The sequence below is a fragment of the Cherax quadricarinatus genome, chromosome 8, assembly GCF_038502225.1.
Source record: "Cherax quadricarinatus isolate ZL_2023a chromosome 8, ASM3850222v1, whole genome shotgun sequence".
NCBI lineage: Eukaryota > Metazoa > Arthropoda > Malacostraca > Decapoda > Parastacidae > Cherax > Cherax quadricarinatus.
The window spans coordinates 21,389,976-21,415,898 of record NC_091299.1 but is presented as its reverse complement, the minus strand read 5'-3'; the positions used below and the strand labels follow the sequence as shown (position 1 = coordinate 21,415,898).

At 38.9% G+C, this 25,923-nt stretch overlaps 2 protein-coding genes across 2 annotated transcripts in view; one reads left to right on the top strand and one right to left on the bottom strand.

The window, feature by feature from the left end:
* LOC128685461 (uncharacterized) overlaps window positions 1-14,642 on the top strand; it is a 37,611-nt gene extending 22,969 nt beyond the window's left edge. The window contains exons 4-5 of the mRNA XM_070082921.1: window positions 4,629-4,781; window positions 6,398-14,642. Coding sequence (XP_069939022.1) covers window positions 4,629-4,781; window positions 6,398-9,780 — 3,536 coding nt within the window. The 3' untranslated portion in view covers window positions 9,781-14,642. The remainder of the gene's footprint in view (window positions 1-4,628; window positions 4,782-6,397) is intronic.
* A 7,693-nt stretch (window positions 14,643-22,335) lies between these two features.
* Window positions 22,336-25,923, bottom strand: part of LOC128685243 (ATP-dependent RNA helicase DHX30) — a 170,800-nt gene continuing 167,212 nt past the window's right edge. Inside the window, exon 14 of the mRNA XM_070082923.1 lies at window positions 22,336-25,875. Coding sequence (XP_069939024.1) covers window positions 25,866-25,875 — 10 coding nt within the window. The 3' untranslated portion in view covers window positions 22,336-25,865. The remainder of the gene's footprint in view (window positions 25,876-25,923) is intronic.

Sequence of the window (25,923 nt, the reverse complement as noted above, 5' to 3'; positions counted from 1 at the left end):
TACAAGGGCCATATCCCCCAATTGGCAGAAAAAAAAAATTAATAATAAAAAATTAATAATAATTGATAATGAAAAATTTGTATTTGCATGATTACAGACAGTGATACATCCTCATTATGGCATCTCGTGAACGTGATGTTGGACGTTCTTATGCGAGTGGGTCACAGAAAAGAAAGAAGAAAATTCAAGAAGAACAGAAAAAGAAAGATGTAGGAAGCTGCAGAAAGATCACAGACATGCTCACGAAAACAGTTTCTGATGTTACCAGTACAGTTGAATCTGCAGATACGTCAGATCATACAGGAAGCCCTCCCTCCATTATTTCTCAGCCAGCATCTACTTCTTTTGTGTCTCCTCTCAATGTCTCAACAGACATTTCATCCACAGGATTTGTCTTAAAAGATCCTGCCTCATGGTCAAATGTAATCCCAGATTCTCTACGTAATGCTTTCATTGCAGAAAACTTCAGTCAAACTCTGAACATTGACTTTAGGAAATCAGCAAGGATTTATGATGATGGAAGTCGTCGTTGTTTAAAGTCATCTATGTTTTATAGGAAGCTTGCAAATTCAGAAACTGTGAAAAGATCATGGATGGTATACTCTGAAAGCTCAGGAAAAGTGTACTGTTCAGCATGCAAGCTATTTTCTCCAAAGAAAATACTTTCACACAGGGGTTCAATGACTGAAAAAATTCCAAGCGTTTCGAGGAACATGAAAACAGCACCACTCACAGGAGCTGCATTTTAGCCAGTGCATTTCATGCACAGAAAAAAGGCTTATTGGATTCTCATTTGGAAAATCAAACTGAAAAAGAGCGCACTTATTGGAGAAAAGTTCTAGAAAGAGTTGTTGCTGTTGTAAAATTCTTAGCTCTAAGAGGACTTGCTTTCCGTGGAGAAAATGAGGTTTTCGGTTCGGAAAACAATGGCAATTTCCTAGGGATCATAGAACTGTTAGCACAATTCGATCCATTCTTAGCAAATCATGTGTCACGCCTTGGGAATGCAGGAAGAGGCACTGTATCTTACATGTCATCTACTATATGCAATGAATTTATTGAACTGATGACTAAGAAGGTCCTCAATAACATCATAGCAGATGTGAAAACTGCAAAATACTTTGCAATAAGTGTAGATTCAACACCAGATATTTCACATACAGATCAATTGACATTCATTGATCGCTTTGTCGACTCCAGTGGTAAGCCTGTAGAGCGCTTTATAAAATTCATTCCTCTTTCAGGCCATGATGGAGAAACAATGATGAATGTAGTACTGGATACTCTGCTTGAACATGATCTCTCTATTATGGATTGTCGTGGCCAGAGCTACGACAATGCAAGTAACATGTCGGGTAAATATAATGGATTGCAAGCCCGTATCAAGCAAATCAACCCACTTGCTGAATATGTGCCCTGCTCAGCACATTCTCTTAATCTTGTTGGGTCATGTGCTGTGGAGTGTTGTGTCGCTGCTGTTTCATTTTTTGGACTTTTACAAGCACTCTTTAATTTTTTCTCTGCTTCAACGCATCGGTGGAGTATACTCAAGTCAACCATTCATGGAGATGTCATCAAATCATTATCAACAACAAGGTGGTCAGCACAGCATGATGCAACACATGTGCTTTGAAAGACAGCTTTGCTGAAATACGTTCTGCTTTGATCCAAATAGCAGAGGATGAAGACCAGACAGCAACTACAAGAAGCGAAGCAGCCAGCTTAGCATCAAAATTGGAAGATTTGAATTGGCCTTACTCTGTGTGCTTTGGGACTGTATACTGGAACGGTTAAATGCCACGAACAAGACACTTCAGAAAATTGAAATTGAAATGGCTACTTGTGCTAACCTCTATGCAGTCTTAGTGGAATTTGTAAGCTCACTTCGCAGTGATGAAGCTTTTGAAATGTTTGAAGAGAAAGCTAAACTGCTGGTGAAAGAGTAGTTACTGGGCTGATCATCAGCAGTCAAGGAAGAGGAAACGCAATTTTGAAGAGCCAGACAATGAAATTGTGTTGCTACCAAGGCAGAAATGTAAGACAGCTACATACTTCGTCATTCTGGATTCACTGATTACAGACTTGGTGAAAAGAAAAGAAATCTACCAGAATCTCAATGACAAGTTTGGATTTCTGTTCAAAATTACTACTATGCCAGATGCAGAATTGAGAGAAGCTGCATTAAAGTTGCAACAACACCTTTCAGCAGATGTTCAGGACACATTTGTTGAAGAAATACGTAGTTCATTTTTTTGGGTATATGAATCAGATTAAAGCTCCACCTGAAAAATGTGCGCCCTCAGCTGCTTTGAAACATTTAAGAAATGCAGGTATCTCAGAAACCTTCCCTAATGTTAACATAGTGTATCGCCTTTACCTAACACTTCCAGCTACTAACTGTGAAGGAGAACGTTCATTTTCTGTTTTGAAAAGAGTGAAAAACCAGCTCCGTTCAACAATGAGCCAAGACAAATTGTGTAACCTAGCCTTGTTGACCATTGAGTCTGATCTTACAAGAAATATTGATTTTCAGAATATAATTGATGATTTTGCCAATATGAAATCCAGAAAAAAGTTTATTTAAGAAGTGCCTGTGAATATAAACAATTCTTTACTTTCTTGAGTTTATATGATTTGATAGTCTTATGCATGATGCAATGATAACAATAATGGTCAGTGATTTATAAAGGGAATAATAGTGCTGTAGTGGTTATGCTGAATATAATAGGTACATGATGTCACTACTTTAATAGCCTAATCTAGTAATACTATGCTGTCTTGAGTTTATTCTCTTTAAAATGCATGATTTAACAAGTTAGTTATAATGGCTGTTGGTAAATGGTTTTGGTTGTCTTGATGTACTTTCCCTATTAAATTTAATCTAAATAGCCAGAATGTATTTAATTAGACCTTAAACAGGCTCACACCGACCCCCCCCCCCCAAGCTGGAAGGGGTCACTTCACTTACCCGTAACTCAAAGGGGCCCCGCCAATCTGAATAGCCTAGGGCCCAGAGACTTCTTAATCCGGCCCTGCTTGGACTTCCAGCAAGTGTGCATGAGCGTATTTGATAGGAGTGAATGGAGACAAATGGGTTTTAATAATACTTGATGTGCTGTTGGAGTGTAAGCAAAGTAACATTTATGAAGGGAATCAGGGAAACCAGCAGGCTGGACTTGAGTCTTGGAGATGGGAAGTACAGTGTCTACATTCTGAAGGAGGGGTGTTAATGTTGCAGTTTTATAACTGTAGTGTAAAGCACCCTTCTGGCAAGACACTGATGGAGTGAATGGTGAAAGTTTTTCTTTTTCGGGCCACCCTGCCTTGGTGGGAATCAGCCGATGTGTTAATAAAAAATAAAAGGTCTGATAGCCTGTCGTATGCTTCCACAAGTACAGTGGACCCCCGACCAACAGCGGCATCGACTAACGGCAAATTGGTCTAACGGAGCTCTTTGGCGTAAAAAATGGCTCTACCAACGGCGAAAAACTCATCTAACGGCTTTCGTCTTGAACGCGTCCATGCGGCCGGAGCGCGGCCTGAGCATGCCCAGCCACTCGAAGACTCAGTGTGGCATTGTTTACAAGCCGTTGCGGTCGATTCCATGTGTACCTGCAATATATTTTGTATTATTCCAGTGTTTTTAGTGCCTGTAACCACTAAATAAGCCACCATGGACCCCAAGACAGATATTTTGTGCGACAAGGGTCCAGTGACTCAAGCTGGTCCTAGTGGCATTAAAAAACCAAGAAGGGAGGTAACCCCACCAAAGGACTTGGTACCTGAAGTCTTTATGGAAGGGGATTCCCCTTCCAAACAATAGAAAACCTGAATATCCCCTGCTGCTGGCACATCACTCATCAGCAACTCCACAATAAACGTAAGTGGCATTTAATTATTGTTTATTTTGCATGTAGCATTCATTTTTGTGTAGGGAAATGTTTATTTCATGTAAAAAATTATTTTGTTTAATACTTTTGGGCGTCTGGAATGGATTAATTCTATTTCCATTATTTCTTATAGGGTAAATTAATTTGACTAAAGGCTCGCTCTCTGGAATGGATTAAAGCCATTGGTCGAGGGTCCACTGTATTGTACAGGGTCACATCAACCCTCCCCAAACATTTCCACATCAACAAGGAATGACAACTACAGTGAATATGTCCTTCTGGGGCTATAGCAACTCATGATGCTTTACCATCAGCTGTATAAAGTACTGCAGGGTAAAAAGAGATCCAAGACACATTACAGGATTTCTCACGACTCCAGTGCAACCATTGACTTTAGTGCCAAAGCCTCAAGCATCAACCTCAGTAAACAGTCCATAATCATCCATCTCAGCAAACAATCTACACCCTTCCATCTCAACCCAGTAGAGCCACAGCATTTCTCTCCACTTTATTCAGAATCACTAACAGATACATGTACCAGCAACAACAACTTAAGGTGAGAAATATTAATTCTATGATATTTGTAACCTTAATTAATGCATTAAACATGTTACATCTTGACAACCAGCTACAATTACATCATATTTATTGTAATTTTTTACATTACCCATATATGAATAACTTCTGTACTCCAGTATTTGAGGGACTTCAGGTAGCTTACTATTACTCTGTCTTTAGGAAATCCCTGGGACTGCAACTGTGACTCACTCTGGCTCTTGAAGAGCTACTACCAAAATGCCTCCAACACCATGCCCACCACACCTACCATCGCTATGCCTCTATGTTCATTTCCACTGCATTTACGCCATCGAAAATTAACTACTTTAACAGGTATGTTTTTTATTTATTTTTTTATAATTTTGCTTAAAATTCAACTGAAAAAGAATCTATGCAAGAGGGCCCCATTTGTACAGCTCTTAGGTTCCTGACTCCATGCAATAAGCAAATATCTCTGACAGATGGAAAAAGAGTTTTCTCATTATTGAATGAGTCTACAATGTCTGAAAATGTGTTTATACTATTATATACTAACCCTTTCGGGGTTGGACCTCTGCTCTCAAACTTGCTTTCAGGGTTGCAAAATTAAAAAAAAAAATATTTTTTTCTTATGAAATGGTAGAGAATTTTTTTTCTAAAGGTAATGAAACCAAAAGGACTAAATTTAATGGAAAATTTATGGAATTGCACTCTCACATAGTTAACAGTCTCTGCAATATTACACATAGATGATTTTGCCCACTTTGCGCCCTATTTTTGACTAATTCCATTAGTTCCAGTCAACCAAGCTCATAGCTATTTCACTAGTATTCCTTCTATTCTGTTGACTGAGTACAGGAAACCTCTCATTTACCTATTTCAGCTACCCAGTAAAGTAATTGGAAATCAGTGATTTGGCCAATTTCACACAATAAAAAAATCGACAGTTTAAAAACAGGGTCTAGAATAAACAATGTAGATATTCCTGGCACTAGGAAAACATTTCTCCTGCTCCTTAGTTGTGTCTCCAGGCCTTTCTTATGTTATGCTTGCTTTCTATTTTCAATTTTTATTCACACAAAAACTAGAAGATTTACTGTTATACAGACTACTGCACTATTGTAATAATTGTATAAATAATGTCAGTGCACTCCTAAATGCATATTAGACTGGTCAGTTGGACACATATTGGACAAGTGGAGTCATTGGGATACTCTGAAATATCTGCAAGAATCGAGCAATTTCACTAATTTGAGCTCATTTTCAAGCCATATTCAGTCCTGAAACTAATTAAAATCATCTATTTTTTTTTTTTGTAATTTTATCCATTGAGACCAAGAAACTCAGAAAACAACCATAAAAACCATATGAAAATAAACCACAAAGTCACTGTTGTAAACCAAAAGCAGTCACTTATTTTTTTATGCACTGCATGCTGCGGGATTTTTTTATGATGCACTCTTACTGCATATCTAGACTCAGATTTACTGCTCACAGCTTATCCGAGTGAGTTGAGCTCATGGTGTAGTACTACGGGACCAACACTGGCTTCAAAGCCGTTATATAACAGGACTGACACCGAAAGGGTTAAGTGCTCAGTACAGATAAGAAAAAAAAAAGTAAAAAAAATCCACAGTACCTGCAATACTTGTATTTAATATGTATTTAAAATGAGTGTCAACAGGCAGAGAAATAAAACATTTGAACCTACTTAGACACAAAAATTTCATATGAATACAGTGCACAGTATATACAGTATTACAAAATGCACTTTGTAAGAGAAGTGGGAATACTAACAATTTGCAAGTGATAAGACACAAAAGTAGTAATTTGAAACACTTGAATAAAGTTTCCAATTACATGTACTGTTTTTGTGCCTTTTATCATCTACAATAAATGTGTTTAAAATTCTGTATACAAAAAAGACAGTCATAATAACTAATTTTTTTTTTTTACTTTTTATTTCCAAGAGTTGGAACTTTGCCCCCATCGAGCACTGGAAGTAGAAAGCCAAGTTTTCTATGTTGGTGATGATGTGGATGGTGTGCTGAGAGATGCCTTGAGTTCCCTCCACCTTGTGAACGTGACAGCACTCAATCACCAGGCACTACTTGTCTCTTGGAGGGTAGATGGTACATTCTACTCTTCCTTGACGCCTCTATCTGATCCTCTCTCTTGGGCTATCTCTCTACAAGAGACAATGCAGGGCCACAGAGATGCCAAGGTCACAAAAATGAGATTAGCACTGTACAAGGAGAATTCTAATTGGAAGCCAAGCAACTCCTCCTTCACAGAGGTATTACAAGGTCTCAAGCCCGAGACACAGTACACACTTTGTCTCGCACCAATTCAAGATCACTATCTCTTTATTCACCCAGATGAATGCCGTCATGTCACTACCCCAAAAAGATCTCTTCATGCCTTAATTTCAACTACAACAACAACTACACCTAAAGAACTGGTATCAATGCCTTTAGTGTCCACAGAGAATTACTCTGTCAAGACAGAGCAAGTGAGCATCATGAAAGAAGCTCGTCGTGTAAACTTGTCATGGAATGTTACTGTATTTCCCTACCAAATGTTAGATATTCTAGATAAGAAAGAGGCCCTGTTACGTCCTTTGGGGTGGAAGATAACCTACCGTCGCCTTGGAGACGAAAATGAGACAGAGATTGTTCTGGTCAGTCAAGGTGGTGAACCATTGCAGAACTTCACCAATCATTACTCTGTGGAAGGATTAGAACCTAGTATGGGTTATATTTTTTGTTTCCGCTCCTTGTCTGACCAAGAGGTGAGTGTTTCTCTCACTGGTAACATGGAAGAGGTGAATAAAATGAGTCCTCAGTCACATTCTTTTATCTCCTTAAATCCAGAACTCATGGTTTTGGCAATACAAGGTGGCAGCATACAGTCTCATGTCAATCGCCAGTTAGCTGATACGAATAGTAACAAAAATAAGTCACCACTGTTATCAGAGATACCTGAAAGTTACTCTCCTGATCTTCCTGGCAAGGTTTTTCAGTCACAAAGAACAAAGCCTGCATTCCCATCAAAGACGAGAATATCCCCATTTCAGTCACAGGGCAGCAGTTCAATATTTCCACCACAATTTACCACTGAAGCATTTCCATCAAAAGGAATCACTACAGCCCTTTCACTACAAGGAATTACTACAGCACTCCCACCTCAAGAAACCATAGTAACACTTCAATTACATGGAACTACTACAACACTCCCATTACAAGGAACCACTGCAGCACTTCCATCACAAAGAACCACTGGAACATTTCCACCTCAAGGACACCCTATAGGACTTCCATCAAAAGAAGTACATTCTGAATCTCCATTAAATATACCAGATTCAGCCTATCTTCAAAATCTGCCGTCACTTCCAAACATTTCTTTACCAGGATCAAATAAAAGAATTTCTCTGAATGTTCCACCAGTGCTGAACCTGCCTATTTTTCATCGTCCTGCCCATCGCCCAAGGTCACAGTCTTTACCAAACTTTGTCTTCACCAGCACGGGAGAGAGAATTATTCTGCCATCAACATCATCTGGGCCTACTCATTTTAATCTACCAGCTGTTATAGGACCAAGTATAAATATTAGGTCCAGTATACCAACAAATACCACATCCTTAATGTCAGCAGCTCATAACTCAAGCCAAAGATTTATATATGAATTTGGCAATATACCACCAGAAAACAATAAACAAAAATTTACTTATGATTTTAATAAAGATAATTCTAGTACCTCAAAGCCTCAAGTCAATGTGCATGAGACTAGACGCAAGAGGTCAACTGAAAATAACTCCAACAGTCACCACAAAATGACTTTAGAGTCTGGAGCCATGCAATATTGTCAAGAAGTTGTCACTCCCGATGAGAATGATATACATGTAATGATACCAGTTGCCATCGCCTCCACTGTGTCTAGCTTGGTCACACTGGCTTTGGTGATCATCTTTTGTTGTTGTTGTCCAAGGAAGTGCCCCCACAAAAAAAAAGGATGGAGTGGTAAACCATCTTATACTCTTCGTAAGACTGGCACCATTTCTGCTCCAACTCCTGTCACTGTTTACTCTGGCAATAATTCCATCCTCACAGGTTCTGTCATCAGCGAAGGAAATGGAAATCTGAAAACAGCTTTGCCTTCTATGAAGAGCAATATAACAGCTAGTGGACCCACAGACCTGGGTCTTGAGTCAAACAATAACTTGATGAAGTCTAGATGTTCGCTGTCTGTCACTTCAAGCTTTGGATACTTGGTGCCTCTACAGATACCCGGTGGATCAGTTCATGACCCTGAAGAAATGCTCAGAAATGTGCAACCAAATAGTAAAGCATATCAAAGTTCTGTAATAGATCATCTACTTAAACAGCACAAGGACTTGCAGGAATTTCATCCAGGTTATGACATTCCTCCAACATCATCAAATAAGACACTCTTTGGGTATGATTACCCTCACCCAACTCCTGTTAATCCTATAGGGGCTTACAGTCAAAACCATAAACCTGTAGTTCTAAATAAACTGCAAGATTCGTTGCTAACAGGCAGTGATTCCCACTACAATAGCTCCATTGAGAATGGCCAAAATTCAGAAGCTAGGCATTCAAAAATAAATTTAAACATTCCCTTCATTCAGAAGAGCTCTGATTTATATAAGAACAATGAATTAAATAAGAGTCCAGATTCCAATAAAAGTGTCGAATATAACTACATTATTCCAGAGAACATGGGTAACAAACCTCTCACTTATACAAAAAACTCACTTTCAAAGTCTCGGTGCAAATCTGGATTATCAGAGACACCAACAGAAGAATTTATACCAGAGGATTTCTCCAGTTTAGGAAGTCAAGACTGCAGTGATCATCCTTTGTCATCTGAGCACCTCAGTTACTCAGATCCAGTCATTGCTGAAGAAAATTTCAATACTCAGGGTTCTGAGGTATTGAAAAAATCAGTGCCAGTACAATTAAGCTTACTTATTAATGATCACAAAACTACTCTTCCAAGATTATTGAAAAAAGAGCCAAGCAAAACAACATCTCTGTCACCCATACATCCACTTTCACCAAAGAGAATTAACATATCCATGAAAAAAAATGATGGCAACAGTAACTTCCCTTCATCTGAGGATGACATCGATAAGCAACAATATATACGGCCCACACACCAAGAAAAATATTTTGCTTGGACTAACAAGTGCCCAAAAATCCCCAGTTTGGGAGAGGTGGTCCTAACTGGTGGGACTCTCATAGAGGTACCCGAGGGATATGTTGTCCCAAAATCCCCCAAACCGAGGTATTCTGTCACACTGTTAGTGCCAGAACAAGCTGAAAAATTATGAAACTAGCAATATGGATATCCAAGAGAGTTTCTTGTTCTGTTCTGCATGCAGATATTTTAGGCAGAAAGTTCCCTCTCCACTTAATCACTAGAGATGATGAGAAAGGAAAAGCAAAGATAATTAATTTTATGAACTCTTAACCAGAGTTATATTGAATAAAAATCATCACTGGGGTGCCAGTGCCAGTGTAGCAAGTATGCAACAGCAGAGGGGAATTACATAGTACCTAAGGTGCCCATAGTTCTAGAAATTTGGACAGTAGTTATAAATTTTGAAGAAAATCTTGGTTACAACAAATTATCACATAATTTAGTACATCTCATATTAATAAATACATAAGTATTTATTAATATGTTTAATAGTATATTTATAGATGGGGTTGTAAGAGAAGTAAATGCGAGGGTCTTGGCAAGAGGCGTGGAGTTAAAAGATAAAGAATCACACATAAAGTGGGAGTTGTCACAGTTGCTCTTTGCTGATGACACTGTGCTCTTGGGTGATTCTGAAGAGAAGTTGCAGAGATTGGTGGATGAATTTGGTAGGGTGTGCAAAAGAAGAAAATTGAAAGTGAATACAGGAAAGAGTAAGGTTATGAGGATAACAAAAAGATTAGGTGATGAAAGATTGGATATCAGATTGGAAGGAGAGAGTATGGAGGAGGTGAATGTATTCAGATATTTGGGAGTGGACGTGTCAGCGGATGGGTCTATGAAAGATGAGGTGAATCATAGAATTGATGAGGGGAAAAGGGTGAGTGGTGCACTTAGGAGTCTGTGGAGACAAAGAACTTTGTCCTTGGAGGCAAAGAGGGGAATGTATGAGAGTATAGTTTTACCAACGCTCTTATATGGGTGTGAAGCATGGGTGATGAATGTTGCAGCGAGGAGAAGGCTGGAGGCAGTGGAGATGTCATGTCTGAGAGCAATGTGTGGTGTGAATATAATGCAGAGAATTCGTAGTTTGGAAGTTAGGAGGTGCGGGATTACCAAAACTGTTGTCCAGAGGGCTGAGGAAGGGTTGTTGAGGTGGTTCGGACATGTGGAGAGAATGGAGCGAAACAGAATAACTTCAAGAGTGTATCAGTCTGTAGTGGAAGGAAGGCGGGGTAGGGGTCGGTCTAGGAAAGGTTGGAGGGAGGGGGTAAAGGAGGTTTTGTGTGCGAGGGGCTTGGACTTCCAGGAAGCATGCGTGAGCGTGTTTGATAGGAGTGAATGGAGACAAATGGTTTTTAATACTTGACGTGCTGTTGGAGTGTGAGCAAAGTAACATTTATGAAGGGGTTCAGGGAAACCGGCAGGCCGGACTCGAGTCCTGGAGATGGGAAGTACAGTGCCTGCACTCTGAAGGAGGGGTGTTAATGTTGCAGTTTAAAAACTGTAGTGTAAAGCACCCTTCTGGCAAGACAGTGATGGAGTGAATGATGGTGAAAGTTTTTCTTTTTCGGGCCACCCTGTCTTGGTGGGAATCGGCCAGTGTGATAATAAAAAAATAATAATAGATAATAAGTAGGTTATAGCACATTTAATAATGAGCTTTTATATACCCACCAAGGGTATTTTCTGTCCAATACAGAGAACAAAAGATAGGTAGTACATATAAGTAGCAGAGGTCAGATACACCGAGAGGAAGAGCGGGCCAAGTGATAGCCATGTCCTGCTTGGGTATAATGTGTTGTGCGAGAATTACAGATATGAAGAACCTCCCTGTATTCTGAGTTATGATGCTAGTGCTAGACTGATGACTAAAATGCATCTACTTTTTATTAAATTTCCCTGGAGTATACCTGGAGGGGGCTGGGGGTCAATGTCCCCACAGCCTGGTCTGTGACCAGTCCTTGTGGTGGATCAGGGCCTGAGCAACCAGACTGTTACTGCTGGCCACACGCAAACCAATGTACAAACCACAGCCGGCTTGTCAGATACTGACTTAAATTAGGTATTTGTCCAGCATCTTCTTGAAGATATCCCTGATGACTAGCATTACCCAATTTATTGAGATGTCTAAAAGTCTTGCAATGGATAACAAGCATTTTTCTGACCATCTCTCTTGCACAAATAATGGTATTCATTGAAACATTGTGAAATTTTTGGAAGTTCCCAACATATTCTTTGTTGTGTGTCCTGTATGTTACATGATAAAGAAATATTTTTCAGTATTGTTTATTTACTTACACAAGCTACACAGGCAAATGAAGCCTTAAAAAAATAAAATAAAAGGGAGAGTACTATCATTTCCATGGGGAAGTGGAACAGAATTCTTCCTCCGTAAGCCATGCGTGTCGTAAGAGGCGACTGAAATGCCAGGAGCAAGGGGCTAGTAACCCCTTCTCCTGTATACATAACTAAAGTTAAAAAGATTAACTTGTTTTTCTGTTTGGGCCACCCTGCCTCGGTGGGATATGGCCAGTTTGTTGAAAGAAGTACTATCACATGGAGAAGTATTTTATCTGTAGGGGTCATAAAATTATTATTATAATCAAAAAGAAGCGCTAAGCCACAAGGGCTATACAGCAGGGCCCCTCAAGGAAGGTTCCTTGATGTTGGTGAGGGGCTCTTGATTTAGGGAATTGGATCTGTGCTCCAGTTCCCCGAATTAAGCCTGAATGCCTTCCACATCCCCCCCCAGGCGCTGTATAATCCTCCGGGTTTAGCGCTTCCCCTTGATTATAATAATAATAATAATATACAGCAGGGGTCATAAAAGCCCATGGAAAATAGGAGGTCATTTGCTTTGATCCATGGAGAAGTTCTAATCCCTTGGATCAAGGGCATAAAATCAACCCCTTTATAGTAGTATAGGGAAGAGCAGCTGCTAATTCCTGAGAATTTGAGCTATGTATATAAATATTTAATTATTATATATTTATTTATTTTTTTTTTTTTCAACATGTCAGCTGTTTCCCACTTAGGCAGGGTGACCCCAAAAAAGAAACACTTTAACCATCATTCATACATAATTACTGTCTTTACAGAGGTGCCCAGATACAACAGTTCAGATGTCACTCCAAACTGCCAATATCCCAAACCTCTCCTTTAAAGTGCAGGCATTGTACTTCCTACCTCCAGGACTCAAGTCCGGCTAACTCGTTTCCCTGAATCCCTTCACAAAATATTCCATCCTCACACTCCAACAGCTCATCAAGTCCTAAAAACCATTTGTCTCCACTCCTATCTAACATGATTACACATGTCTGCTGTATGTCCAAGCACCTTGCACACAAAACCTCTTTTACCCCCTCCCTTCATTCTCCTCTAGGATGACCCTTACCCCTCCTCACCTCCATTACAGATTTATACACCCTCCAGGTCGTCCTATTTTGCTCCATCATCTCTGAAGAGGGGTTGTTGAGGTGGTTTGACCATTTATTTTTTTTTTTTTTTTTAAATCTCTAAATGGCCAAACCACCTCAACAACCCCTTTTCAGCCCTCTGACTAATACTTTTAGCAACCCCACACCTCCTAATTTCTATACTACGAATTCTCTGCATAATATTTACACCACACATTGCCCTTAGACACAATATCTCCACTGCCTCCAGCCTCCTCCTTGCTGCATCATTCACAACCCATTCTTCACACCCATACAAGAGTATTGGTACCACTATACTCTCCTACATTCCCTTCTTTTCCTCCGTGGATAATGTTCTTTGTCTCCACAGATACAGTAGGGCTCCACTTTATGGTGCTTTGCTTTATGATGGTTTGCCAATATGGACATTTCAAATTACAACCATAAATTCATTTACATGGCCGATTCGCTATTACGGTGCCCACATATATGTATATCCTCCATGAGCTCCACATCTATGAATTTTGTCCCCTCAAGGAAGGTTCCTTGATGTTGGTGAGGGGCTCTTGATTTAGGGAATTGGATCTATGCTCCAGTTCCCCGAATTAAGCCTGAATGCCTTCCACATCCCCCCCAGGCGCTGTATAATCCTCCGGGTTTAGCGCTTCCCCCTTGATTGTAATAATAATAATAATATGAATTTTGTCTCAAAACTCCAAAATTTCAAGTGTTTTAATAGCAGCTTGAAATTCAACACCCATATCCAGTATTCTCAGAGCAGTTATGTGCATTTGCTTCTATCATCTACATGGATACTGTCTTTTCAGGACCTTCAGTAGGGTTTTTGCCTTTTTTTTCTGACTTTTCCAGTAGTTACTGTCTCAAAGATAACTAGCAGAGATGTCTGTCATAGTGACCAACAAGCCATTTTCTACACTAGTTTACTGGCAGTGCATGATCTGGCACCTCTTTTAGCCCAGACAAAATAATGACTTTTTTTTGCCAACTAGTTTATTGGACGGCCACAAATAGCATATCTAGTGTGCGCTCACTTATCTTGTTTACACCACAGTTGGTGATAATCCCTTCACTTTGTGTGATTTTTAGTTTATTTTTTATTTTACTAACAGCCTTAGCTATGACTGGAGTTAATAGCTACACAATTAAACTTATTAATAGCTACAGCTATTGACAAGTTAATAAAGTTGTCAGGTAAATTAATTAGAGGGTTTGGACAATGTTCCTTTGTGACAGAATAAGAGCTAATGAATTTTTATTTGATTCATGAAAAATTAAACAGGGAAAGATCCAAGAACATGAAATCTCTTCATTTGGATGAAATATTTAAAAAGATAACCAAGAAGAATGTCAGAGCAGTAGGCCTTCATCTGAAAATCCTGTAGCTTCAGCTTGAGTATTCCAGATATTCTTTCTGTAGCATCACAGACCCACTATGACAGACAGGAATTCTGACAGCTCTCAACTTCTAGACCTTTGTAATTAGCTCTTCAGTACCAGTAAAATTTTAAAATATAAAGTACAGTAATTAATAAACCTGTTTCATTTATAATAATGTTTATTTAGTTTCCAGCAGACCATGGTGAGTGTATATTGTTGAATTATCATTGTGGCATCTGTTGGTACAGCAAAATCAATATACTAGCAAGACATATCCAACTGTTGAAATATGGAAAGACTGAAGAACTCAAAAGGGACACTATACAAAACCCAAAAGGATCAAGAAGTAGAATAAAAGGAACACACAAAAGATGTGTGAATAATTATGTCAATTGACTTCTTTCAGAGAGCACAATAAGAAAAATGTCACAAAACAGCCAGGAAGATAACAAGGTGGACAATGATAACTTTCAAAACAAAAAAAAAAAAAAGAAATAGTGCCAGTTGTAACATTATTAAATAGCTTGTGCTTTCTTATTTAGAGTATTGTTTAGTGTTGATGGCCAGTTCAAGACAGGGGAGATATTAGAACTGGAACAGATAGAGAGAGCATTTACAGTCCGCATGGAGCCAATAAAGCATTTAAATACTGAGAATGCCTCAAAGTCCTAAATATGGACTGGATCAGAGACAGATACAGTGGACCCCTGGTTTTCATAATTAATCTGTTTGAGAGAGAGTGACTAAACCCGAATCTGACTAATTCCGAATTAATTTTCCCCATAAGAAATAATGGAAATCCAATGAATCTGTTTCAGACACCCAAAAGTATTAAAAAAAATGTTTTCTACATGAAATATACATTTACCTACACAGAAAACAATGATACATGAAGAATAAAACAATAATAACCTCACACTTACCTTTTTTTTTATTTAGTTATGTCTTTGCAAATAGTACATGGAGATTACTTATTTACAATACAGTAGGGCCCCACTTATACGGCGGGTTAGGTTCCAGGCTGTCGCCGGAAAGCAGATATCGCCGGAAGGCAGAACTCCATTTTTTCCATTTATAAATGCATATAAATGCCAGACAACAAGTTTACACTAAATTATATTAAGTTAGTAATACAACTAGGCATTAAAAACACACAAAGTAAAATACAGTCACAGTAAATTCATTACTTATCCTAAAGTATTTGTAATCTTAATGTAGGGAGAGAGGTGAGTAGTACTTATTTGTAGGAAGTCAGGTGCAGGTAGCCCAGGTGTAGGTAGCACTGGCTCCCCGTCTCATACTTAATATACGATATTTAAACCATCCCAGAGAGGTAAAATGCACATAGAGTACACTCATTATTTACCTTAAAATATGTGTAGTCTTAATATAGGAAGAGAGGTGAGTAGTATTTATTTGTATAAAGTCAGTGTAGGTAGCCGGTAGGTGTAGCCTGGGCTACACCTACCTGCTACCTACACTGTGGCCCAGAGCCATATTATTAACATCGACATGCCTTGTTCACTGAATTTAATCATTTCTAACAACTACCTTTAGATGCCATCATAAACGAAGGTAGAAGTAATGAATAATTCATGCCGAAAATTGTAAACAAAAGCTGAGTGGGGGAGTGGCTGGGCCAAACGCAGATTCATACACGTTTTCTCTGATGGCTGAGCAGAGAAAACGTAATGTTGTCCCTCCACCCGGCTACCACACAGCTCCACAAGTATTATTATCAGAGCATATAAAATATGCAATAAATGCCAGACAACAAGTTTACACTAACTTATATTAAGTTAGCAATAGAAATAGGCATTAAAAACACAATAAAAGGTAAGATACACACAGTACACTTATTACTTACCTTAAAATATTAATATTAATGTGTGAGAGGTGAGTGGCAGGGTGTTTATTGAATAAAATCAGAATGGCACACCATCATCCTCTAACTTGGCACTTAAAGCAAGAGGCTTATGACTTCTCTTTTTATTACAGCTAACCTTAGACACCATCGTCAATGAGAGCCAACTAGTTAACGAAAGAGTAAACGAGAGAGAGAGAACGAGATACAGAGTTGAGACAATGTAAGAACACAAACTGAACAGGTAGTGGACGATCACTTGGTCAGGCGAAATAAATGCGTATTAATATGTGTCTACTTTTAGTTCATTCACGTACGTTTGTAAGAGTTTGTAAAACATTTACCTCAATATTTTTTTATTATAGTAATAATTACCTCACAATACAAATACTCTTACATTGTGTACAAGTTGCACAAGTTAGTTCAGAATAAACAAACAGCAACACACCATTTTTAGGAGGGGTGTTAATGTTGCAGTTTAAAAACTGTAGTGTAAAGCACCCTTCTGGCAAGACAGTGATGGAGTGAATGATGGTGAAAGTTTTTCTTTTTCGGGCCACCCTGCCTTGGTGGGAATCGGCCAGTGTGATAATAAAAATAATAATAATAATAATAATAATATTATTAATATTATTAATAATAATAATAATAATTATTATTATTATTATAAAAAGCACTAAACCCACAAGGGTCATGAATTGCTATACATAGAGTAAAGGCATACGAAAAGAATATTTTTCTACAGTTATTCCCCAGTGTTTGACTAGAGAAAACGTAATTCTTCCGACACCACCTACACAGCTGCTTTGTAAACAAATCTCATATTTACATCAATTTTTATTCTGTGAGTGTATGTATCATGTTTATATGCTATGTAATGGGTTTCATATATAATTTTGAGGAAAATATCATAGATGGATTAATGAAAATGCCTATATTGATGTAAAATAAGACATTTAGTGTGCCCAAGAGTGATTATTGTTACGTAGTATTGGCGTCATGAGTAGAGAGAGACTTAGCGATTTTAATGTGTACCTGCACAGTGTGTAAGTATATTTAGGTACAGGTACACATAAGTATAATTATCAGAGTACATATAGGTAGTAGGTTGGTAGACAGCAGCCACCCAGGGAGGTACTACCATCCTGCCAAGTGAGTGTAAAATGAAAGCCTGTAATTGTTTTACATGATGGTAGGATTGCTGGTGTCTTTTTTCTGTCTCATAAACATGTAAGATTTCAGGCACATCTTGTTACTTCTACTTAGACTTAGGTCACTACACATGCATGTACAAACATATATATACACACCCCTATGGGTTTTCTTCTATTTTTCTACTAGTACTTATTCTTATTTCCTCTTATCTCCATGGAACCTAGGTAGTAGGTTGGTAGACAGCAGCCACCCAGGGAAGTACTACCGTCCTGCCAAGTGAGTGTAAAACTGAAGCCTGTAATTGTTTTACACGATGGTAGGATTGCTGGTGTCTTTTTTTTTCTGTCTCATACACATGCAAGATTTCAGGTACATCTTGCTACTTCTACTTAGGTCACACTACACATACATGTACAAACATATATATACACATTCCTTTGGGTTTTCTTCTATTTTCTTTCTAGTTCTTGTTCTTGTTTATTTCCTCTTACCTCCATGGGGATGTGGAACAGAATTCTTCCTCCGTAAGCCATGCGTGTTGTAAGAGGCGACTAAAATGCCGGGAGCAAGGGGCTAGTAACCCCTTCTCCTGTATATATTAGTAAATGTAAAAGGAGAAACTTTCGTTTTTCCTTTTGGGCCACCCTGCCTCGGTGGGATACGGCCGGTGTGTTGAAAGAAGAAAGAAAGATATAAAATATGCAGTAACTTTAAAAAACTTGAAATTTTGGAAAGTTTCCTGACATAATAGATGTGGTCACAGAAAATGTACACAAACCGGGTGGGGGGCGCCGTATTTGAAAGACTGCTTGCCATATAGCAAATTTTGGTCATAATTTGACATCGCCGTATTAGCGGAATGCCATAAGGCGAAACGCCGTAAAGCGGGGCTTTACTGTAATGGGTTGCAATGCAACCCATTATGGGCCGACTTAACATTATTGGCTTACTGACTACTTAACACTAAAGACATGGTGATGTATGGAAGATGGGAGGAGAGAAGAGGATGGAGTAGTTTACAATTGTTTGGAAGGGAAATCTCCTTCCATAAATACTTCAGGTACTAAGTCCTTATCCTGGGTTACTTCCCTTTTTTGTTTTTTAATGCCACTAGAATCAGCTTGAGAGTCACTGGACCCCTGTCGCTTAAAAAAAGTGTTCCAGAGAGGTCTGTTTCTGGTGTATGTTAGGAATTGTGTTGGGAGACAGGACAAGATAGTCCTTCAATATGACACTATTATCAGCTCTACGGCCTATTTTTTTTATTAACACATCGGCCGATTCCCACCAAGGCAGGGTGGCCCAAAAAAGAAAAACTTTCATCATCATTCACTCCATCACTGTCTTGCCAGAGGGGTGCTTTACACTACAGTTATAAAACTGCAACATTACCACCCCTCCTTCAGAGTGTAGACACTGTACTTCTCATCTCCAGGACTCAAGTCCAGCCTGCCAGTTTTCCTGAATCCCTCCATAAATGTTACTTTGCTCACACTCCAACAGCACGTCAAGTATTAAAAACCATTTGTCTCCATTCACTCCTATCAAACACGCTCACGCATGCCTGCTGGAAGTCCAAGCCCCTTGCACACAAAACCTCCTTTACCCCCTCCCTCCAACCTTTCCTAGGCCGACCCCTACCCCGCCTTCCTTCCACTACAGACTGATACACTCTTGAAGTCATTCTGTTTCGCTCCATTCTCTCTACATGTCCAAACCACCTCAACAACCCTTCCTCAGCCCTCTGGACAACAGTTTTGGTAATCCCGCACCTCCTCCTAACTTCCAAACTACGAATTCTCTGCATTATATTCACACCACACATTGCCCTCAGACATGACATCTCCAGTGCCTCCAGCCTTCTCCTCGCTGCAACATTCATCACCCATGCTTCACACCCATATAAGAGCGCTGGTAAAACTATACTCTCATACATTCCCCTCTTTGCCTCCAAGGACAAAGTTCTTTGTCTCCACAGACTCCTAAGTGCACCACTCACTCTTTTCCCCTCATCAATTCTATGATTCACCTCATCTTTCATAGACCCATCCGCTGACACGTCCACTCCCAAATATCTGAATACATTCACCTCCTCCATACTCTCTCCCTCCAGTCTGATATCCAATCTTTCATCACCTAGTCTTTTTGTTATCCTCATAACTTACTCTTTCCTGTATTCACTTTTAATTTTCTTCTTTTGCATACCCTACCAAATTCATCCACCAATCTCTGCAACTTCTCTTCAGAATCTCCCAAGAGCACAATGTCATCAGCAAAGAGCAACTGTGACAACTCCCACTTTATGTGTGATTCTTTATCTTTTAACTCCATGCCTCTTGCCAAGACCCTCGCATTTACTTCTCTTACAACCCCATCTATAAATATATTAAACAACCACGGTGACATCACACATCCTTGTCTAAGGCCTACTTTTACTGGGAAATAATTTCCCTCTTTCCTACATACTCTAACTTGAGCCTCACTATCCTCGTAAAAACTCTTCACTGCTTTCAGTAACCTACCTCCTATACCATACACCTGCAACATCTGCCACATTGCCCCCCTATCCACCCTGTCATACGCCTTTTCCAAATCCATAAATGCCACAAAGACCTCTTTAGCCTTATCTAAATACTGTTCACTTATATGTTTCACTGTTGAGTTTTAAGAAAAGTAATTCATAGCAGATGAGAAAGACTGTCCTCTTATTCATTTATTAAATTGCACATTATAATCAAAACTTTTTTTTTTTTTCAACAAGTCGGCCGTCTCCCACCGAGGCAGGGTGACCCAAAAAAGAAAGAAAATCCCCAAAAAGAAAATACTTTCATCATCATTCAACACTTTCACCACACTCACACAATATCACTGTTTTTGCAGAGGTGCTCAGAATACAACAGTTTAGAAGCATACACATATAAAGATACACAACATATCCCTCCAAACTGCCAATATCCCAAACCCCTCCTTTAAAGTGCAGGTATTGTACTTCCCATTTCCAGGACTCAAGTCCGACTATATGAAAATAACCGGTTTCCCTGAATCCCTTCACTAAATATTGCCCTGCTCACACTCCAACAGATCGTCAGGTCCCAAGTTCCATTCGTCTCCATTCACTCCTATCTAACACGCTCACGCACGCTTGCTGGAAGTCCAAGCCCCTTGCCCACAGAACCTCCTTTACCCCCTCTCTCCAACCCTTTCGAGGACGACCCCTACCCCGCCTTCCTTCCCCTATAGATTTATATGCTTTCCATGTCATTCTACTTTGATCCATTCTCTCTAAATGACCAAACCACCTCAACAACCCCTCTTCTGCCCTCTGAATAATACTCTTATTAACTCCACACCTTTTCCTAATTTCCACACTCCGAATTTTCTGCATAATATTTACACCACACATTGCCCTTAAACAGGACATCTCCACTGCCTTCAACCGTCTCCTCGCTGCTGCATTTACCACCCAAGCTTCACACCCATATAAGAGTGTTGGTACTACTATACGTACTTTCATACATTCCCTTCTTTGCCTCCATAGATAATGTTTTTTGACTCCACATATACCTCAACTCACCACTCACCTTTTTTCCCTCATCAATTCTATGATTAACCTCATCCGTCATAAATCCATCCGCCGACACGTCAACTCCCAAGTATCTGAAAACATTCACTTCTTCCATACTCCTCCTCCCCAATTTGATATCCAATTTTTCTTTATCTAAATCATTTGATACATTCATCACCTTACTCTTTTCTATGTTCACTTTCAACTTTCTACCTTTACACACATTCCCAAACTTTGCAATTTTTCTTTAGAATCTCCCATAAGCACAGTATCATCAGCAAAAAGTAACTGTGTCAATTCCCATTTTGAATTTGATTCCCCAAAATTTAATCCCACCCCTCTCCCAAACACCCTAGCATTTACTTCCTTTACAACCCCATCTATAAATATATTAAACAACCATGGTGACATTACACATCCCTGTCTAAGACCTACTTTTACTGGGAAGTAGTCTCCCTCTCTTCTACACACCCTAACCTGAGCCTCACTATCCTCATAAAAACTCTTTACAGCATTTAATAACTTACCACCTATTCCATATACAGGAAGGCCCCGCTTTACGGCGTTTCACTTTACGGCGTTCCGCTAATACGGACATTTCAAATTATGACCAAAACTCGCTATACGGCTCCCCCCACCTGACTTTCTAATACGGTCACCGTGCCCCACCCTGTTTGTTTACATTCTCCATGAGCTCAGTAAGCACTAAGTCTCTCCATTTTGTCTGGAAACTCCAAAATTTCAAATGTTTTTAAAAGTTATTTCATATTTTATATATACTCTGATAATTATACTTATGTATACCTGTACCTAAATAAACTTACATACTGTGCTGGCATGCAGGTACACATTAAAATTGGTAAGTGTCTTATGTCTCCAGACGTCATATTAGTAATGATAATAATAATCATCGAGTCATTTAAATGTCGTATATTACGTTAATATACACATTTTCATTAATCCATCCATGATATTTTTTTCAAAATTATATAATAAACACGATGCATAACATATAAATAAGATAAATACACCCCACAGTAGAATAAATAAACATAAATGTGAGATGTGGTAGCAGACGACTTGCACAAGTGACGCCATATTAGAAATGATAATAATAATAACAATACTCACCGAGTCTCATTAAATGTCGTATATTACGTTAATATACACATTTTCATTAATCCATCCATGATATTTTTTTTCAAAATTATATAATAAACACGATACATAACATAAAAAGATGATAAATACACTCCACAATAGAATAAATAAACATAAATACAGTGGACCCCCGGTTAACGAACTTTTTTCATTCCAGTAGTATGTTCAGGTGCCAGTACTGACCGAATTTTTTCCCATAAGGAATATTGTGAAGTAGATTAGTCCATTTCAGACCCCCAAACATACACGTACAAATGCACTTACATAATTGGTCGCATTTGGAGGTGATCGTTAAGCGGGGGTCCACTGTATAAGATGTGGGAGCCACATAACTTGTGCAAGTGACGGCAAGAATAACATTTTCTCTAATCTAACATAAGAGAAAATGTGTTACTGGGGGTAACTGTATTATTATTATTATAATCAAGGGGAAGCGCTAAACCCGGAGGATTATACAGCGCCTGGGGGGGGATGTGGAAGGCATTCAGGCTTAATTCGGGGAACTGGAGCACAGATCCAATTCCCTAAATCAAGAGCCCCTCACCAACATCAAGGAACCTTCCTTGAGGGGGGGGGGGTAACTGTAGAAAATTATTCCTTTCGTATGTATGTAAGTAAGTTTATTCAGGTATACACAAATACAGTTACATAGATTATCATACATAACAACATACGTGTAGAGAACCTAGGATAACCCAAAAAAGTCAGTGTGACTTATTTCCATTGCCTTCACTCAGAGCTTCATTTCTTCTCAAAATGATGTTACATGAGAATGGGAGTGTTCTTCTTTATTAATTCTACCGTATCAATGTAGAGACAACCTGTACACAATGTAACTTGTACACAAACCAGACGTGTACACTTCGTTTGTTTACAAAACTTACGTTCGCCTGGTTTGTTTACATAACTCTGCGCCTGTCCCCTCTCATGTACTCATTCTTTCTCTCTCTCATTTATTCGTTTTATCTCATTTACTTACTCCTGACCCTACATTAAGACTACAAATATTTTAAGGTAAGTAATGAGTGAACTGTATATACATTTTATCGCTCTGGGATGCTTAAATATCATAGAATAGTATGTGTGGGTGGGGTGGCCTGGTATGGTAGCCTGGCTGACACCATACATACCACACTTGATTTCTTACAATAAATACTACTTGTCTCACCCTAGATTAAGACTATAAATATTTTAAGGTAAGTAATGAGTGCACTATGTGTGTATTGTACTTTTTTATTGTTTTTTGATGCCTGGTTCTATTGCTAACTTAATATATGTTAGTGTAAACTTGTTATCTAGTGTTTGTATGCATTCATAAGTGGAAAAAAAGGGTGTTCCACTTTACGGCGGTTTCCGCTTTACGGCGGTAGCCTGGAACCTAACCTGCCGTATAAGTGGGGCCCTCCTGTACTTGCAACATCTGCCACATTGCTCCTCTATCCACTCTATCATATGCCTTTTCTAAATCCATAAATGCAATAAAAACTTCCCTACCTTTATCTAAATACTGTTCACATATATGCTTCAATGTAAACACTTGATCTACACATCCCCTACCCACTCTGAAACCTCCTTGCTCATCCGCAATCCTACATTCTGTCTTACCTCTAATTCTTTCAATTATAACCCTACTGTACACTTTTCCTGGTATACTCAGTAAACTTATTCCTCTATATTTTTACAGTCTCTTTTGTCCCCTTTCCCTTTATATAAAGGGACTATACATGCTCTCCGCCAATCCCTAGGTACCTTCCCCTCTTTCATACATTTATTAAACAAAAGTACCAACCACTCCAACACGATATCCCCCCCTGCTTTTAACATTTCTGTCATGATCCCATCAGTTCTAGCTGCTTTACCCCCTTTCATTCTACGTAATGCCTCACGTACCTCCCCCACACTTACATTCTGCTCTTCTTCACTCCTAAAAGATGGTATACCTCCCTGACCAGTGCATGAAATTACTGCCTCTCTTTCTTCCTTAACATTTAAAAGTTCCTCAAAATATTCTCGCCATCTACCTAATACCTCCATCTCCCCATCTACTAACTCCCCTACTCTGTTTTTAACTGACAAATCCATACCTTCCCTAGGCTTTCTTAACTTGTTTAACTCACTCCAAAATTTTTTCTTATTTTCATTAAAATTTCTTGACAGTGCCTCTCCCACTCTATCATCTGCTCTCCTTTTGCACTCTCTCACCACTCTCTTTACCTTTCTTTTACTCTCCATATACTCTGCTCTTCTTATAACACTTCTGCTTTGTAAAAACCTCTCATAAGCTATTTTTTTCTCTTTTATCACACCCTTAACTTCATCATTCCACCAATCACTCCTCTTTCCTCCTGCCTCCACCCTCCTATAACCACAAACTTCTGCCGCACATTCTAATACTGCATTTTTAAAACTATTCCAACCCTCTTCAACCCCCCCACTACTCATCTTTGCACTAGCCCACCTTTCTGCCAATAGTCGCTTGTATCTCACCTGAACTTCTTCCTCCCTTAGTTTATACACTTTCACCTCCCTCTTACTTGTTGTTGCCACCTTCCTCTTTTCCCATGTACCTCTTACTCTAACTGTAGCTACAACTAAATAATGATCCGATATATCAGTTGCCCCTCTATAAACATGTACATCCTGGAGCCTACCCATCAACCTTTTATCCACCAATACATAATCTAATAAACTACTTTCATTACGTGCTACATCATACCTTGTATATTTATTTATCCTCTTTTTCATAAAATATGTATTACTTATTACCAAATCTCTTTCTACACATAGCTCAATTAAAGGCTCCCCATTTACATTTACCCCTGGCACCCCAAATTTACCTACTACTCCATCCATAACATTTTTACCCACTTTAGCATTGAAATCCGCAACCACCATTACTCTCACACTTGATTCAAAACTCCACAAAATCTCTCTCTCTCCTCTACACTTCTCTCTTCTCCAGGTGCATACATGCTTATTATAACCCACTTTTCACATCCAATCTTTATTTTACTCCACATAATCCTTGAATTAATACATTTATAGTCCCTCTTTTCCTGCCATAGCTTATCCTTCAACATTAATGCTACTCCTTCCTTAGCTCTAACTCTATTTGAAACCCCTGACCTAATCCCATTTATTCCTCTCCATTGAAACTCTCCCACCCCCTTCAGCTTTGTTTCACTTAAAGCCAGGACATCCAGCTTCTTCTCATTCATAACATCCACAATCATCTCTTTCTTATCATTTGCACAACATCCACGCACATTCAGACTTCCCACTTTGACAATTTTCTTCTTCTTAGTCTTATTCATGTTAAACCCATAAGGGTCATACAGTGCTGCATTAAATTGCACACTCAATATTTTAGTGACAAATCAATCGGTATCAATATATTTCTAGAAATGATGATAATAGTTGTTGGAAAAACTGTTTTGCTAATGTTTTGTATTTTCAATGAGCTACATTTTTTTCACTCGCTGGAAATGGTGACCGAGTTGTCACCATTATCACTTTCATGTGGGGGAGGGTGCAGTGATAACTCATAGGGGTCATACAATATCTAGGAAAGTGAAGATATTCAGGCTTCACTCAAGGGATTGGAGCATTGTCACCAGTGTTGATTATGCACTTCAATTGTCCCAAGTTTGTCTTCACCATTTTCTGTGAACAACAGAGTATGAGAGCATTTGTTAAAGAAATTATTTAACG